We start from the raw sequence: 16,715 nt of genomic DNA on the forward strand, positions 1-16,715 counted from the left end.
AGTCCCGAGAGTTTACAGATGAGGAACTAAGACAAAGACTGAAGAATTGGTGTATCCAGTTCACGCAGCTGTTAGTGGTAGAGTTGGGATTAGTGTCTGAGTCTCCTGGATTCACTGAGATGGCTCAGGGTGCTTGGCTCTCATTAAATGCTCCATGAACGCTAGTTTTGCTTCTTTGAGTTTCAGTTCAGTTCAGTTCAGTTGTTCAGTCGTGTCCGACTCTTTGCGACCCCATGAATCGCAGCACGCCAGGCCTGCCTGTCCATCACCAACTCCCAGAGTTCACTCAGACTCACGTCCATCGAGTCAGTGATGCCATCTAGCCATCTCATCCTCTGTTGTCCCCTTCTTCTTCTGCCTCCAATCCCTCCCAGCATCAGAGTCTTTTCCAATGAGTCAACTCTTCGCATGAGGTGGCCAAAGTACTGGAGTTTCAGCTTTAGCATCATTCCTTCCAAAGAAAGGCCATTGGTTTTCAAATGATGGAACCCTGTTTCAAGGGGAATGTTTTCAAAGAATTCCACTAAAATCTGCTGTTGCTAAAGAGGGATAGAAGGCCATTGTAAACTGCCAAGGGTAGAGGCAATTGTTCTCTGTCTGTTTATTGGTGATGAGCGTTTACTGCCAGGGGCTCTTTCGCAGCAAGGGAACAGGGCAGCAGCTCTCTCTATGGTTGCTACGGGTATCCTGGTCTTACTTCTGTGACAAAACCTTGCAGCTACCCTAGAATCTGTGGTCAGTCTGAACTGGCCTTTTCTGTCTCCCCAGACTCTATCTTTGGAAGCACCTGCCAGAATTAAGAACAAGGCTCCCTCCCCTGACTGGCCCCAGGAAGGAGAGATCACCTTTGAGAATGCAGAGATGAGGTACCAAGAAAATCTCCCTCTGGTCCTGAAGAAAGTGTCCTTCACCATCAAACCCAAGGAGAAGATTGGCATCGTGGGTCGAACAGGATCAGGTAAGGATCCCCTCTCTGAAGAAACGTTTGAATCAACCAGAGTCAAGTTTAGGGCCCACGATTTGCTGCTTATTGAATATCACTCTCATCTCTTCAAACCAGATTCCTGTTAGATGAGTAATTAGTGTCTCACATCTCTGAAACCACTTTTTTTTTTTCTTCCCACATAATTTTTATTTAGTTGCAGTCATAGGATATGTATGGAGTAGGGAATGGAAAACCAATTCAATATTCTTGCCTAGGAAATTCCATGGACAGAGGAGCCTGGCAGACTACAGTCCGTGGGGTTGCCAAGAGTCAGACATGACTGACCATGTGAGCATGTGTGCACACACAGGATATGTAAAAGATGGTGTTATACTTTTTAAATTTAATTTTCATAAGGTGAAACCACTTTTTGAGGTTTATTTTCAACACTGCTTCAAAACATTTAATATTTTTTCTAATCGTCAAAGTATACATTCTCAATGCAGAGCACTTGAAACGTGTCAGTTCAGTTCAGTTGCTCAGTCATGTTCGACTCTGCAGCCCCATGGACTGCATCACGCCAGGCCTCCTTGTCCATCACCAGGTCCCAGGGCTTGTTCAAACTCATGTCCATCGAGTCAGTGATGCCATCCAACCATCTCATCCTCTGTCATCCCCTTCTCCTCCTGCCTTCAATCTTTCCTAGCATCAGGGTCTTTTCCAATGAGTCAGTTCTTCACCGCAGGTGGCCAAAGTATTGGAGCTTCAGCTTCAGCATTAGTCCTTCCAGTGAATATTCAGGACTGATTCCCTTTAGGATTGACTGTTTGATCTCTTTGCAAAGGGACTCTCAAGCATCTTCTCCAGCACTGCAGTTCAAAAGCATCAATTCTTTGGTGCTCAACTTTCTTGTGGCCCAACTCTAACATCCATACATGACTACTAAAAACACCATAGTTTTGACAAGATGGACCTTTGTTGGCAAAGTAATGTCTCTGCTTTTCAATATGCTGTCTAGGTTGGTCATAACTTTTCTTCCAAGGAGCAATTTCATGGCTGCAGTCACCATCTGCAGTGATTTTGGAGCCCAAGAAAATAAAGTCTGTTAATGTTTCCATTCTTTCCCCATCTATGAAGTGCCATCTATGCCATGAAGTGATGGGCCCAGGTGCCATGATCATAATTTTTTGAATGTTGAGTTTTAAACCAGCTTTTTCACTCTCCTCTTTCACTTTTATCAAGAGGCTCTTCAGTTCCTCTTCACTTTCTGCCATAAGGGTGGTGTCATCTGCATATCTGAGGTTATTGACATTTCTCCCAGCAAACTTGATTCCAGCTTATGCTTCATCCAGCCCAGCATTTTGCATTACGTACTCTGCATGTAAGTTAAATAAGCAGAGTGACAGTATACAGCCTTGATGTACTCTTTACTAATTTGGAACCAGTCGGTTGTTCCATGTCCGATTCTAACTGTTGCTTCTTGGCCTGCATACAGATTTCTCAGGAAGCAGGTAAAGTGGTCTGGTATTTCCATCTCTTGAAGAATTTTCCAGTTTGTTGTGATCCGCACAGTTAAAGGCTTTGGCTTAGTCAATAAAGCAGAAGTAGAATATTTCTGGAAACATATAGCAAAGTACAAAAGGTGAAAGGTACACATAACTCCACTACCCAGAGATAATTAACTGCTAGCATTTTGGTGGATATCTTATTAGGCTATCAACAAATGTATTTTACAAAAATGAGGTACTTTTACCCACACTGTTTCATGGCCTATTTATAAAATTACCACGTATTTTCCATGTCAATTAATATTCTATGACATGATTTCTATGCAGTATGACATAAAATTCTGTTTTATAGATATATCATAATTTATATTAACCCAGATCCAATTGAAGGGCAGTGAGTTGTTGTCAATTTTTCGCTTTTATGAATAGCACCACAGCAACATCCTTATTTCTATGAAGTCAAAATATACAAAAAGCTTAAGGTCTTTGTGATGTGTTACAAGTATAGTCTTGTATTTATTAGAAGGCAAGATAGCTCTAAATAAGGAATCTGTGTTCCTTCGAAGACAGAAATTATTTGAGTTCCCTACTGTTCTTAGAAGTGTGTTTCTTTCCGCCTTTCTTTCCTGAATAACATTTCAAGATTGAGTCTTGGCTTCTTTCACTAACCTGTTCACCCTTGTGTAAGAGTTCTCTCTGAGTCACTTCTCTTGAGCTTTCTGGGCTCTATGCTCCCTTGGCACCAAAACTCCTTTAGCTTTTTTTTTTCTTGCCATTAAAAAATAGTCTTTTCTAGTCAATTTACTTTAAAGAATGTGGTAATCAGAAAAGAAAAAGCTATTTCCTGCTCCCTCTTTGAAGGCATTATTTTATGTCAAAACAAGATACGGCCTCTAGGTTTTTACACTGGAGAGAGAATGCCCAGCCATGAGGGTGACTGTACCCGTGGCTCTTACTTTGCTCCCTCCCACAGATTCCCTCTGCTGCATTGGCCCCCTAGGGGTGCACTGCTCACCTAAAACCTCTGACCTCCCTTCTTGTGATGTCCTTTTAACACACTAAGACAGATCAAAATTTTCACCAAGACTTCATTAAAGTATAAGTAGATGAGAAATAAAAATAAAATAAAATAATTCTAAATAGCCTGACTTACAAAGTCTAAACTGTAATCTTAATAAGGTCCTTTCAAGACTGTGACATAGGTCCTGGCTCTCTGCCATGGTTATAACCACCTGAGGACATCATGGCTTTTTTTTACCAGCACATTCCATCTGTGCAGAGGTAGTCTAGACTCAGATCTTTTGTTAAAACAGAACAACTTAACCTATTTATTTAAGCACTATTCCTTCCATCATTCCTTCAAGATTTATGGTGCTCAGATAAATGGTGCTTATCATTTATTTGAGCACCATTCCTTCCTTTGAGCATCATTTATTTGAGCACCTTAAATCTTGAACCACTGCCTTGGCACTGAAGGGGGCCCTCCACCTCCTCCCTTCTACCTGGGTGAGAGACCACTAGCCAGATCCCCCAGTCCTGCAAAAGCCACTCCCAGGAGGAAAGGCTCCTTGAGAACTGTTCTGCTACATGGATTCAGGCTTCCCAACTCGCAGATGGACATGAAGACCCCTTCCGTAAGGAGACGGACAGTCAGGGTTCCCAGAGGTTGTTTGACAGGGGTCAGATCTAGACTGCAGGTCTGTGGCTACAGACACTGGGGCAAGGCAGATATTTGTATCCTCACTGACCTCTGAGTAGACAGTCAGGAGGCTGCCATGAGGAGTCTCTAAGTACATGGAGGCAGAGCAGGGAAGGAGAGTCAAGAACCAGAAAACTGGGACTTCTCTGGCAGTCCAGTGGTTAAGACTCTGGCTTCCAATCTAGAGGGTATGAGTTTGATCCCTGATTGGGGAGCTAAGATCCTGTATGCCTCAGCGTGTGGCCAAAAAAATTTTTTTAATAAATAAATAAATAAATCAAACTAGTTTAAAAAAGGTATTTTTTTTTTTTTAAAGACAACCAGGAAAACTGCTCAAACAACTAAAAACCCATAGTTCTGCATCTAAATTGTGGGTCTGACTTGCAGAAAGATAGACAGGACTATGTCAAACTTATTTTTTTTTGATGGGGGAAGAGCACTGAGCTTTTTAAATATATATGTAAGTATTTAACAAAGTCGTTTCAGTTCTCAGAATCTGTTTCAAGGAAATTTTCTGAAGTCGTTTCAGTTCTCAAAATCTGTTTCAGGGAAATTTTCCGAGGTAGGAGCAGTTTGAGTGATGACAAGGTCACCATAGCATTATTCTGCTGCTGCTATCTGGTCACTAAGTCATGTCCAACTCTTTGCAACCCCATGGGCTGTAGCCTGCCAGGTTCCTCTGTCCATAGGATGTTCCCAGCAAGAATACTGGAGTGGGTTGTCATTTCCTTCTCCAGGGGATCTTCCCAACCCAGGGATCAAACTTGGCAGGCAAATTCTTTACTACTGAGTCACCTGGGAAGCCCTATAGCATTATTCTAGCAAGTTTTAATTAAACTACATGTGCAACATTAGAGGACTGTTTAAATAAGAGTACAGCCACAGAATGGAAATTATTGTAGCCACTAAAACTTTATCTCAAAAAGGTAATAATATAATTGAGTGCTTGCTATGTAATGTTCAATGGAGAAGATAGTTACAATATTTCTCTGCTATCATCTCAACTCTTAAGGAAACAAACTAAAAGGAAAAGTGTCAAAAAAAAAAAAAAAAAAGGCAGGACTTTCCTGGTGGTGCAGTGGCTGGCGCTCTGTGCTCCTAGTGCAGGGGTCCTGGGTCTAATCCCTGGTCAAGGAACTACACTCCACATGCAGCAACTTAAAAAAAAAGATCCCACAACTGAGACCCACTGTAGCCAAATAAATAAACAGATAATGTACATACATAATTTTTTTTTAAAGCAGTAGTTAGATAATGGGAAATTGATGTTATCTGCTTGAATTGTTTATATCATTTTTTAAATGAAAAGTCAATTATGAAAGGCTATTCTGCCTATCACTGTGATCCTGAACTTGCTATTTTATCTCCCAAACCTGCTTTTTTATATTTTCCTATCGGTTGAGAATCCACAGTCACTCATTTTCTCAAATCCCAGACTCCTTTCCTTGTTTGTTTAGCCTAGAACTCCCTTCCCTAGCTTCGTGGCAGTGAAAGGCCTTGTCCTGTTTTTCTCTCCTGAGATAAGGGGACAGAAGAGAGACAACAGCTTGTCCTCTGACTTTCCTCAAGCTCCTAGCTCTTGGTTCTTGCCTGAGAAGCATCAAACCCTGTGTACCTGTACCTAAGGTGAAAAGGAGACGTGTTTCCATTTTACTCGCAGGAGAGTGTAATGGTCCCTCCCACTCCTTCTCAGGCTGCAGTATGTTGTATAAGCGTATATGCTCAGTAGCTCCAGAGAGTTCCTTGTTTTATGTTTTTGTTTTTCTGGCTATCACTTTCTGCATTATCTGAGTTATCTATGTTATCCATTGAAATAATGATTGAACAGAAATAGAAAAATAGATGATGTTGCCCTGAGAAGAAGCCAGTTTTGTCTTCTCAGAATTTGCCAATCGAATGACTCTTGCCTGTCTTCTGACTTATCAGGGAAGTCCTCTCTGGGCATGGCCCTCTTCCGCCTGGTGGAGTTGTGTGGAGGCTGCATCAAGATTGATGGAGTGAGAATCAGTGACATTGGCCTTGCTGACCTCCGGAGCAAGCTCTCCATCATTCCCCAGGAGCCGGTGCTGTTCAGCGGTACTGTCAGGTGAGACCTCAGCACCATGTGCTTCGTGCCGTGTCGCAGGCCAGGTGAGTGGGATAGAACCCCGCCAGGGACTGAGATCCAGTGGCCTCTGGTGCGGCACTTTCCCAACACCGTGCACTCCCTGTTGCAGGAAGAGCAGCTCCACAGTGCTAGTCACCTCATTAGTTAAGCAGGACCCGGGGGCCTTGCAGCGGGATGGTAAGAAGTCAGACAGATCTGGACTGTCTGTCTTCAGACAAGTTACTTAGCCACTCCTAAGCTTGTTTCCTCCTCCATGAAATGGGGATGTTACTAAGATCTGTTGTTGTGATGATTGAATGAATTTGTACAAATTTTATAGAAGCGTGGAGGCTGGCGAGCATTCTGTGCATGGAAGCAGCCACCATCATCCCTTGTTGTCCTCTCTCCTAGGGACACTCAAGAGTTGCAGTTCTCTCCATGGTTTTCAGGCATTATTACTACTCATGGTTTCTCATTTTCTAGTATCTTCTGCAAACTTTTGGTTCTTACTCTGGAATGATGTCCCTCTCTGAAATCTTCCAGATTGCCAAAGAAAACATTTCTTTTCTCGACCTGTTATAACAGTAACTATTAAGGAAATACGTTTAACCCCATTGTCTTTTCCTGTGCTTTATCAGGCTAGCCTTAAGCTTTTGCCTCCTAAAAACAATGGGTTTCCATAATTTGTGTTCATTTCTATTAAAGTTGACTCTCTAAATAAAAATAGCTTCAACCATATAGTTGACCTAGATAGCACTTCTTTTTTAAAATCACTCTAAAAGTGATATTGTCATTTTCTCTACTTTTTAGCAGCTTTCAAGAAAATTTAATTTCAAATAACCACAGTGTTCAGAATTGTCTTTAAAACAGACTCATCCCCCCCACCCCCCACCACTTTTAGAAATGGCATTTAAACTCACTGATTTGAGGAGGTTCGGTAGATAAACTGAATTCTTACCTACATTTATGTGGGGTCAGTACTCTTGGGTGTGTTTATTTTGGCATTTCTCTAAATCACTTGTGAATTTGTATAGTACAGACTGGCTCTGTTGATGATGATAAATGAAAGTGTTAGTCACTCAGTCATGTCTGACTCTTTGCAACCCCATGGACTGTAGCCCACCAGGCTCCTCTCTCCATGGAATTCTTCAGGCAAGGATACTGAATTGGGTTGCTATTCCCTTCTCCAGGGGATCTTTCCCACCCAGGGATTGAACCCTGGTCTCCCAAATTGCAGGCAGTTTCGATGATGATTAATCATTCCCTTTGGGTAAATAAATAACAAGGTCAAACAAGCAACATCAAAGAGAATTAGAATTTATTGAAGACTCAAGTCTAAAGTTAAGAAATTGAGAGATATTACCAAATCTGCTCTTTTTTCCTGTAAATCTCTATTTTTAGGTGCCGTAGGAATGCCTTTGAGAATAAAATTGGCCTAATGATTTTTTGGCTCAGGACAAAAAAAAAATATTTTTCTTATTTTTTGAAAATCACCATTTAGAAGAGAACTAGAAAGTAAGACATGTTATAGACTTCCCATGAATATGCTGCTACCAAGAAGTATCAGTGTTCATTTCACATTTTTACAGCACTTCATTTAAGTCTGTGACTTGGCTTCTGGAGTTAACGGTTAAGAACTGACCTGCTGGCTGCTGTTTGTGGAACATTGTGGAAGCGCAGCCTGTTTGGGAGTCAGGGCCGTTTGTTACCAGCTCCAGAGGCGTGTTGCCGCCTGATGGACAGGCTCAGTAGCTGGTGTGCTGCTGCCCGAGTTTTTAGTCATTGAGCTTGGAGCACTGTTTAGTCAGTCAGCTGTGCAAACCTAGGAAATCATATAAGTTACATTTTCTGCTTACTGGAATTTTGACTTTTTAGGTCAGTAGTAGACACTGAGGACAAATTCAATCCCAGACCTTCTACCTTTCCTTTATCCTCTCAAGTTTCTCATAGATCCCAAAGAATATCCAGTGTTTGATATTGTTTTGCTGTTCTTAGAAAATTAGAAGACCTGTAATGAGTTTCCCAAGGCAAGGGCAGGCTAGATCATCTGCTCCCTCAGCTACCTCCTGCTGCTGCTGCTAAGTCGCTTCAGTTGTGTCTGACTCTGTGTGACCCCATAGACAGCAGCCCACCGGGTTCCCCCATCCCTGGGATTCTCCAGGCAAGAACACTGGAGTGGGTTGCCATTTCCCTCTCCAATGCGTGCAAGTGAAAAGTCAAAGTGAAGTCACTCAGTCGTGTCCGACTCTTAGCGACTCCATGGACTGCAGCCTGCCAGGCTCCTCCGTCCGTGGGATTTTCCAGGCAAGAGTACTGGAGTGGGGTGCCATTGCCTTCTCCAGCTACCTTCTAGAGACTCCAAATTTTGGAACTGTATCTCCACCGCCTTTAAACAGCATTGGGGTGGGTACATCTCCTGGAGATTCCAACTTGCAGTTAAAGTGTATCAGAAGGGAATTCAAGGTAAAACCAAAATTGGACAAACAAAACTCAGAATCTCGAAAGATAAAAATGTCTGAATTGTTCTGCATACAAATATTGATAAATCATAGACCAGATCATTTAGGGGCACACCCCTCCCTGGATTAGCCCTTTCCAATAGCTCATCCTAATCCGATCCATTCCAGTAGCTCATCCAGGCCTGCCTCATCCAGCTGTCTGGGTTTGAGCTCCTGTGTCTGGGCTCCTGTCTGTCTGAGGCCAGCCAGTACTTTCCTCTGCTGTTTGCTCTGATGATTATCTCCATGAAGAGAGGTCCGTTTTCATCCAGACCTAAATACTTTGGCTGACCTTCCCTCTTTCATAGCCCTGGCACTACTTTTCTTTTCCCAGAGGACCTATGCTTCCTGGTCTCAGGAAGCCCATCTCTTTGCCTCCACCCTCGCTTTCCGTCCTTGTGGACTGTCTGCAGTCTGGCTTTGCTGGTGGTTAGTCTGCCCCTCAGAGGGACTAGTTGTCCTCAGCTGTCACTCTGGTGTGTCTCTGTGTCTCAGTCTCCTCACCAGGGATGAGCGCATCTCATCACCGGGAGCCTCTCTACCTAGCGTCCATCCATTATCAGGAAGCAGTGTTCTCAGTTCTTCCTGTTCAGATGCTTTCTCTCCTTTTCTACTTGCCCATTTTATTTTCTTTTTTTCCACTTTTGAGGAATATCTCAAGCTCTCAACTCAAAATCACAACAAAGATACCCGAGCCCACAGCTGATCCACCTCTGCTTTGGTTCATTCCGGGCCAAAACACCTTCAGGCAGAAGCACGTGGTGCTCTAGAAGAAATGGAAGCTGCTCCAAATTTGAAGCAGTTCTTAGAATCTCAAGGTTTTTCGTTTGTCTTTTTATTATTTTGTTGTGTAAGAGGCCCCCTTTTACTTTTTTTGACATCTGAGTCTCTGTGGAATCAAGGAATCCCCAAAAGCGTCTAGTCTCAATGTCAGCAAGTAATGGTAAATCTAGGATAACTATGAAGAACACTAGATGTTATCTAAGTTTTGTTGAAGTCTTTCTGGCTGGGATTTTGTATGAAATCTCTGTATCTTCATCTCAATTTTGCTGTGAACCTGAAACTAGTCTTTTAAAATTGTCTTTAAAAGAAGGAAAAGATCATTCTGGGGCGTTCCCTGGTGGCCTAGTGGTTAGGATTCTGGGCTTTCACTCCTGGGGCCCAGGTTCAGTCCCTGGTCGGGGAACTGAGATTCTGCAAGCTGTCGCGTGGCCAAAAAAAAAAAGTCACGCTGCACCAAACACTGCTACTCTGAAGAACAACAATAACAATAGTATTAGCTAAGCTTATTAAGGATTTATGTGGCCTACCGTCCTAAGCATTTAAATTGTATTAATTTATCAAAATTAAAGTACTCAAAATTTGATGAGGGTAGGTACTATTATTATTCCTATTTATAGGTGAAAAAGCTAAAGCCCAAAGTGGTTAAATAACTCGCCCAAAGCTAAGAATTTGAATCTGGGCTATTTGGCTCAGAGCCTGGGTTCTTCCTCACCATACTTGCTGTGTTGTCTCCTGAAGTTCCTACCACACCCTCCTCAGTCATAACCTTGAGCGGTAACCCTGTCTCTCCAAGCACTAAGGTTGGGCCTGCTTCTTCAGGCGTCTTGACCGTTAGTTACCTTTCTTTTTCCAGTATCTTTAAAATTTCATTATCTGCTTTCAGATTTGCAGTAGGTCTCTGTCCCCTTTCCTGAGAAAAATTGTCACACAAACTCTGCTCTTCTCTTTAGTCTTTTTCATATGCTCTACTCTTAACTAAAAGCCAAAATCAGTCCATATTTCTGAATGACTATTTTGAGCTTTCCTTTAGCTTCCTGTCAGAAGATCTGAGGGTCCCGTAGTCTCCTACCCTGAAATCCCAAGGCTGCAGGGAGGTGCCCACATGGACAGAGGACAGTGTGGTTCAGCATGGAGTCTTCTGTGTACCTGGAAGGGATTGCTGTATCTTCATTCCCCTCGGGAGATACTCTTGACCTTATTCGGTAGTTGTCAAATAGGTGAGCTTAGAATATTGCTAAAAATAAAATATAAAAAACCAAAGATGAAAATACACTTTGGGCAACATAGGACTCCAGGACTTCTGACTGTTAAAAATAACCTTCATTCTCAGATTTTCTTTCTGTCCATCCACCCAGCTGAGTACTTGATGCAGTGGATACGTAACTTTGCTTGCTTTCATTTTTGTGGGTCAGACCAGGACCATCTGGCCACTGTAATGAGGATGTGATTTTGTTTTTATCATTCTTGATTGAGTTCCCTGTTGAGATCAGTCTGGTCTGCCTTAATGTGTAGGTATACCACCTGCTGCGGTTTCCCTAATGGCTCAAGCAGGAAAGAATCCGCCTGCAATGCAGGAGACAAAGGTTCAATCCCTGGATAGGAAAGATCCCCTGGAGAAGGAAATGGCAACCCGTTCCAGTGTTCTTACCTGGAGAATGCCATGGACAGAGGAGCCTGGAGGGCCACAGTCCATGGGGTGGCAAAGAGTCAGACATGACTGAGAGACTAAACAGCAACACCTGCTGGTGTACATAAATATTCCCTATATATCTGGAACCCATGGCTTAGTCTTGGGGGCTCCTTCAGCTGGCATGATGGGCCTGGGCGAGGTTGAAGGTCAAGCCCATCCACATGTCTGCCAAGTCTGATGGGGCAGCTGCTCAGTGAGCAGGGTCTGCACTCTGGTGTGCTTCCTGCTTGTCTAATAGACGTATCTGATGGTTTTACTGGATGTGTTTGTGCGCTAGGGATGCTGCAACAGTGTACCACAGACTGGGTAGTTTAAAACCACAGAACTTGACTCTCTCACAGTTCCTGGAGGCTAGAAGGATGACATCAAGTGTCAGCAGGGCCGTACTCTGAAGCCGGTAGGGTCCTTCCTTGCCTCCACTACGTGTTAGTGGTTTGCCAGCAGTCTCTGGTGTGCTGAGCTTGTAGAGTCATCATTCCAGTCTCTGCCTCCATTGTCACATGGGTTCCCTCCCTGTCTGTCTCTATGTGGCCCTCTCTCTAGGACTGGTGTCCTAGATTGAGAGTCTACCCTACTTTACCACTCCAGGCTAACCTCTTCTCACCTAATACTATCTACACTGATTTATTTCCAGATAAAGTCACATTCTTAGGTACTGAGGATTAAATTTCAGCATATCTTTTGGAGGGATACTCTTCAACCCATGATGCTAGGCATCAGTGTACAGTATTAACATTTCCTTGGGACTTCCCTGGCAGTCCTGGGGTTAGGGCTCCTCACTCTCATTGCTGAGGGCCCCAGTTCGATCCCTGGTTGGGAAACTAAAATCCCACAAGTCTCACAGCCAAAAGAGAGAGAGAATACTTCCTAGACTAACTCTAGAGAAATTATCTGCACATTCCTTTCCTGAAAACCAGTGTTATGGACCCTTCAGTCTTTAACATATATTTATTGAGGTCTTAACTCTGTGGAAAGGACTCGACTCCGCAGAATTGGGAAGAATCTGAACAAGTGATAAAATCTAAATCCTAAAATTATACGGTCCTTCCAGGAAGACATAGAGAAAGGGAAGATTTGAGCAGTAGGTGACGGGCTAAGCCAGAAATCCAAAAAGTGAGGTATCAAACCATATGTAGCAGTTTATCAAGTTACTGGTGCTGGGAATTCCAGCCTTAGGTAAATACAAATTTTCTACAGGCAGACAGATCACAGTAGTAGAAACTGGGCAGTGTTCCAGGGAGCCTGGAGCTTGGAGATAGAACCAGAGTAAGGTGGGGCCTCAAACCTTAGGAGCCTGAGCAGGCTGTCAGGCTAGACCTGGATACATGGAGACAGAATAGGAATTGACCTAGCAGAGCTGGCCAACAGGTAGATTCTAACTCAAGAAGAGGTTTTGCTGGCTCTAAATGGGAACTACAGTCAGAGCAGGAGCCGGATCAGAGCAGCCGGGTGCTAAACCACAGATCCTATTGCCTGAGGAAGAGTTGACTCTCTATAATGGGCAGAGGCCACTCTTCAGCATGCAGTCCTGTGGGGTGGCTGTATAGAGAACGCAGTGCAGGGTGAGGCCAGGCAAAGCATGGTCTTTGCTCAGGTGCTTTAAACATAACCCCTGTTTAAAGCCAGTCATGATTTCCCACGAGAGTAGGTACCCCTTCTAGGATGATGAGGAATTCTGGACCACCACAAAAGTCCTGGAACTTAAGTCTTTATTGAATTTGTTACCATATTGCTTCTGTTTTATGTTTTGTTTTTGACTGTGAGGCATGCGGGATCTATGCACCCTGCATTAGAAGGGGAAATCTTAACCACTGGACCACCAGGGAAGTCTCTTGTTTTAAAAAAGAGCTCTGAGCATTTTGGTTCAAGACTAAGAACCCTATTATGACCCCCAAGGTCAAGAATTCTGCTATAAAAGTATGAGGAAGTCCATATTAGATCACACAAATAGGAGAGAGAATATTTTATTATGAAAACTTGCCTTGCTTTCTGGATAAATGTCTCTCAGAGGATTGTCTTGCTAATCTTGCTCCATGGAATTCCCACCAGTCTGTTTTGAATCAGGGGAAAATGATTAACCTTTTATTCCCCCAGACTTGGGATGGAGAACATGTGTTTGAGTCTGTCCCTGATCTGTGGTATAACAAAGTTCCCCTAAAAAGGTGGCTGGAGAGGAGAGCCATAGACACAGATTTCATCAACCCTGATGCATGTGCAGACAGACTCCAGAGTGTTAGAGGGACAAGGATGATCAGGTGCTTTCAGCGTCTTTCAGTTTTGTCTTTTTGATTAGAAACAGGTGAGATTCTCCTTTGACTTAGCCTGTGGTCTGCCATTTCAGTTTTAGGTTATCAACAAATCAAACTGCCTTCTTTAACTGAGAGGGCTCTTCCTGGATGACATCCCTGCAGAGGTCAGCCTTCCCCATCTAGACTTTCCATAAGAAGGATCCTGGTGTTCAGGATCATGGGATTATTGTGTCCACTTGGAAAATGTGCTGAGTATAAGAGTCAAAGCCACCAAACAGTGTAACCAGGCATTTAAAGTGACCACGTCCCCAGTCAGTTTAACAGCCACCAGCTGTCACATGTCTACCATGTTCCAGGCGCTGTATCTACACATCTCTAATGTTCACAGCAACCTACCAGGGTGTGTCATGTCACTGTCTCCCCATTTTATAGGTGAGGAGACCGAGGAGTGACTTGTCCAAGCTCATGCAGATGGTAAGAGGCAGAGTAGGGATCTGGCCCAGTTGGCTCTTAACTCTTGCAAAACATATTAGACAGTATACCCGGGCTACAACAGTGAATAAGATCCAGAGAGGGATTCTAATCCAATGGAGGAGAGAGACAAATGAAACAGTGATGAGTACCATCATAAGGGTGAGCAGGGGGAACCCCCAGTCCAGGCCTGAAGGGCCAGAAGACAGTTCCTGAAGACACCAGCTAAGTTGAGAGCTGAAGGATGGGAAGGAGGCATAACCAAGGAGCAGGAACAGTGTAATAATGGTGCAGTAATAGTAGCTCTCACACACACTGCCAAGCCTGCAGCAGGCGCTCCTGCAAGCACTTTACATGCGTGAATTGTAGTGCCCACAGCTGCCTTTTGAGGAGGTGCTCTTTTATTTTTTTGGTTGCACTAGGGCTTCGTTGCTACACAGGGGCTTCCTCTAGTTGCAGGGAGTGGGGGCTGGTCTTGGTTTCGGTGTGCAGGCTTCTCATTGCGGCGGCTTCTCTTGCAGAGCACAGGCTGTCGGTGCTCAGGTTACGGTAGTTGCAGCACTTGGACTTGGTGACTGTGGCGTATAGGCTTAGTTGCTCTGAGGCATGTGGAATCTTCCCAGACCAGGGATCGAGCCCATGTCCCTTGTATTGGCAGACAGATTCGTATCCACTGCACCACCAGGGAAGTCCAAAGAGCTGCTTTTTTATCCCTTACACTTAAGGGAACTGAGTGTAGAGAAGTTAGGCTAACTTGGCCAGGGTCACACAATTGTCATTGATAGAAGCTGTGAAGGAATCAAGCAGTCTGGCTCCAGAGCCCTTGCTTTTTACCAGTGCCTCTCACGTCAAAAGGTGGGGAGTGATCTCGTGTTCTAAGTGGTGGGAAGCACATGTGTGAAGGGACATGAGAAAGTGGGACTGTTTAGTGAGTCTCGCAGGAGTCCAGAGATGGCATGTACCAGCCTGCACTCTCCTCTAAAGAATTCTTTGGTAATGACCTGCTTGTGTTTGCATACCCGAGATTAGTCACCCCAGACATGGAGACGAGTGTGGATCAGAGCTAGAGTTCTCCCAAAGGTTTTTCTATTTCCCACACCTCAAGTGTAATTTATGAGCAAAGCAAATTATATTTAATATCTTTAAGATTACTAGACCCACAAATGTGATGTTTAGATCGAAACAAGACACCCAAAATTAATTCTACAGCCCACCTTCCACCCAGTATCTGTTTCATCACCATCTGTTCACCTCATCCTCCACGACAGAGCTTCCTCTCCTGTCTTTAAGAGCTATCTAGTCCTGTTGTTTTGGTGTCAATCTTAATGTCCTTGAGGTGCATACTTTTGGTATAGTAAGCAAGAACAGTTCCCAAACTGATTTTTGGTGCCAGTTAAATCCTTCCTCTTGAGCCCCTTTCTGCTTAGCTTTGTCCCTCCCCCTCCTGCAGGATCGGCTCCTTTCCTGGTCAGCTAGCTGTTGAGACCCCTGCCCAGTGACAGGGCTCTCACCCTGGTGCAGTAAGAGAGAGGGAGTTTCTCCTAGTTTATACATATAAGAGATGTATTTTAGTATGCATATGTGTAGGAAGAAATCTAGAAAGATATATGCCAAAATGCTAACAGTGTTTGTTTCAAAGGATCTGATAAGTGATTAAATATATATTGGTTTTAGGGAATTCTCTGGTGGTCCAGTGGTTAATACTCTGGACTCTCAGTGCAGAGGACATGGGTTTGATCCCTGACTGGGGGACTAAGATCCCACATGCTAAGATCATATATATATATAGGTTTATATATATCCCTGACTGGGGGACTAAGATCCCACATGCTAAGATCATATATATATATAGGTTTATATATCTTATGTATATATATATGGGTTTATATATCTTATGTATATATATATGATCATATATATATATATGGGTTTTTTTTTACTTTTTATGTCTATATTTCCTAATTTTTCTATAACTAACATATCATTTACATAATAAAAATAATACAGTTTTGTAAAGAAGAAAGGGAGGCTCATTCCTGTGACGGCCAGGCTGCAGCATGCCCGTCTCGGCTTCCACCTGTGGCCTGAGGGGTCTGAGCCCATTGTTTAAACCTTTACCACAGTCAGCCTGTGCAGGGTGGTTGCTTATGTGTTGGATCCCTGAGAAATTCCTATTATGTTTCTCATCAGATCAAATTTGGATCCCTTCAACCAGTACACGGAAGACCAGATCTGGGATGCCCTAGAAAGGACACACATGAAAGAATGTGTAAGTAAAGAACTGAGGGAGAACTTTGCTAGAATTTCAAGGATGGAAACTCAGTGATGCCATGGTCATCCCCCAGCCACCTCTGGCTGCCTCTGTCCAGCCCGGCCTTTCCCGCCACCTCCCGGATGTCTGTGGAGGAGCGCTTCAGAGCAAGGCTTCCCAGGCATTTCACAGTGGGTATAAAAGTCGGTATTTCCCTGTCCTCACCTCCCCTCTCTTATTCCCTCCCATGGTCATATTTCCGTTTTTATTGTACCATCCATTGATTGAGAAGATATTAATGACAACCACTCAGAGTTCAGTAATGCTTTTAAATCAAGTTCTATTTTATTAATCATAACAGTACAACATCCTTTTGAAGCATGTATATATGTGCAAAACATTTATCACTTCTTGAGTCCGCAGAAAGCATGCAATGTGCATATGAACCTCTCAGAGTAACTTACCAGGCACCCTCCAAGGGCCACGAACTAAGATTACCCCTGGCCTGGAGTGGGGTCTCTTGTGCTCCTGCACACTAGCCCAGGATCTCCTGCC

General features: G+C 43.6%; 1 protein-coding gene across 5 annotated transcripts in view; it reads left to right on the forward strand.

The window, feature by feature from the left end:
• ABCC5 (ATP binding cassette subfamily C member 5) overlaps nucleotides 1-16,715 on the forward strand; it is an 81,584-nt gene that overhangs the window by 59,725 nt on the left and 5,144 nt on the right. For all 5 annotated transcript variants that reach the window (XM_069579561.1, XM_069579564.1, XM_069579566.1 and 2 more), the window contains 3 exons: nucleotides 769-958; nucleotides 6,059-6,218; nucleotides 16,100-16,178. In XM_069579561.1, the coding sequence (XP_069435662.1) occupies nucleotides 769-958; nucleotides 6,059-6,218; nucleotides 16,100-16,178 (429 nt within the window). The remainder of the gene's footprint in view (nucleotides 1-768; nucleotides 959-6,058; nucleotides 6,219-16,099; nucleotides 16,179-16,715) is intronic.

The sequence above is a fragment of the Ovis canadensis genome, chromosome 1, assembly GCF_042477335.2.
Source record: "Ovis canadensis isolate MfBH-ARS-UI-01 breed Bighorn chromosome 1, ARS-UI_OviCan_v2, whole genome shotgun sequence".
NCBI lineage: Eukaryota > Metazoa > Chordata > Mammalia > Artiodactyla > Bovidae > Ovis > Ovis canadensis.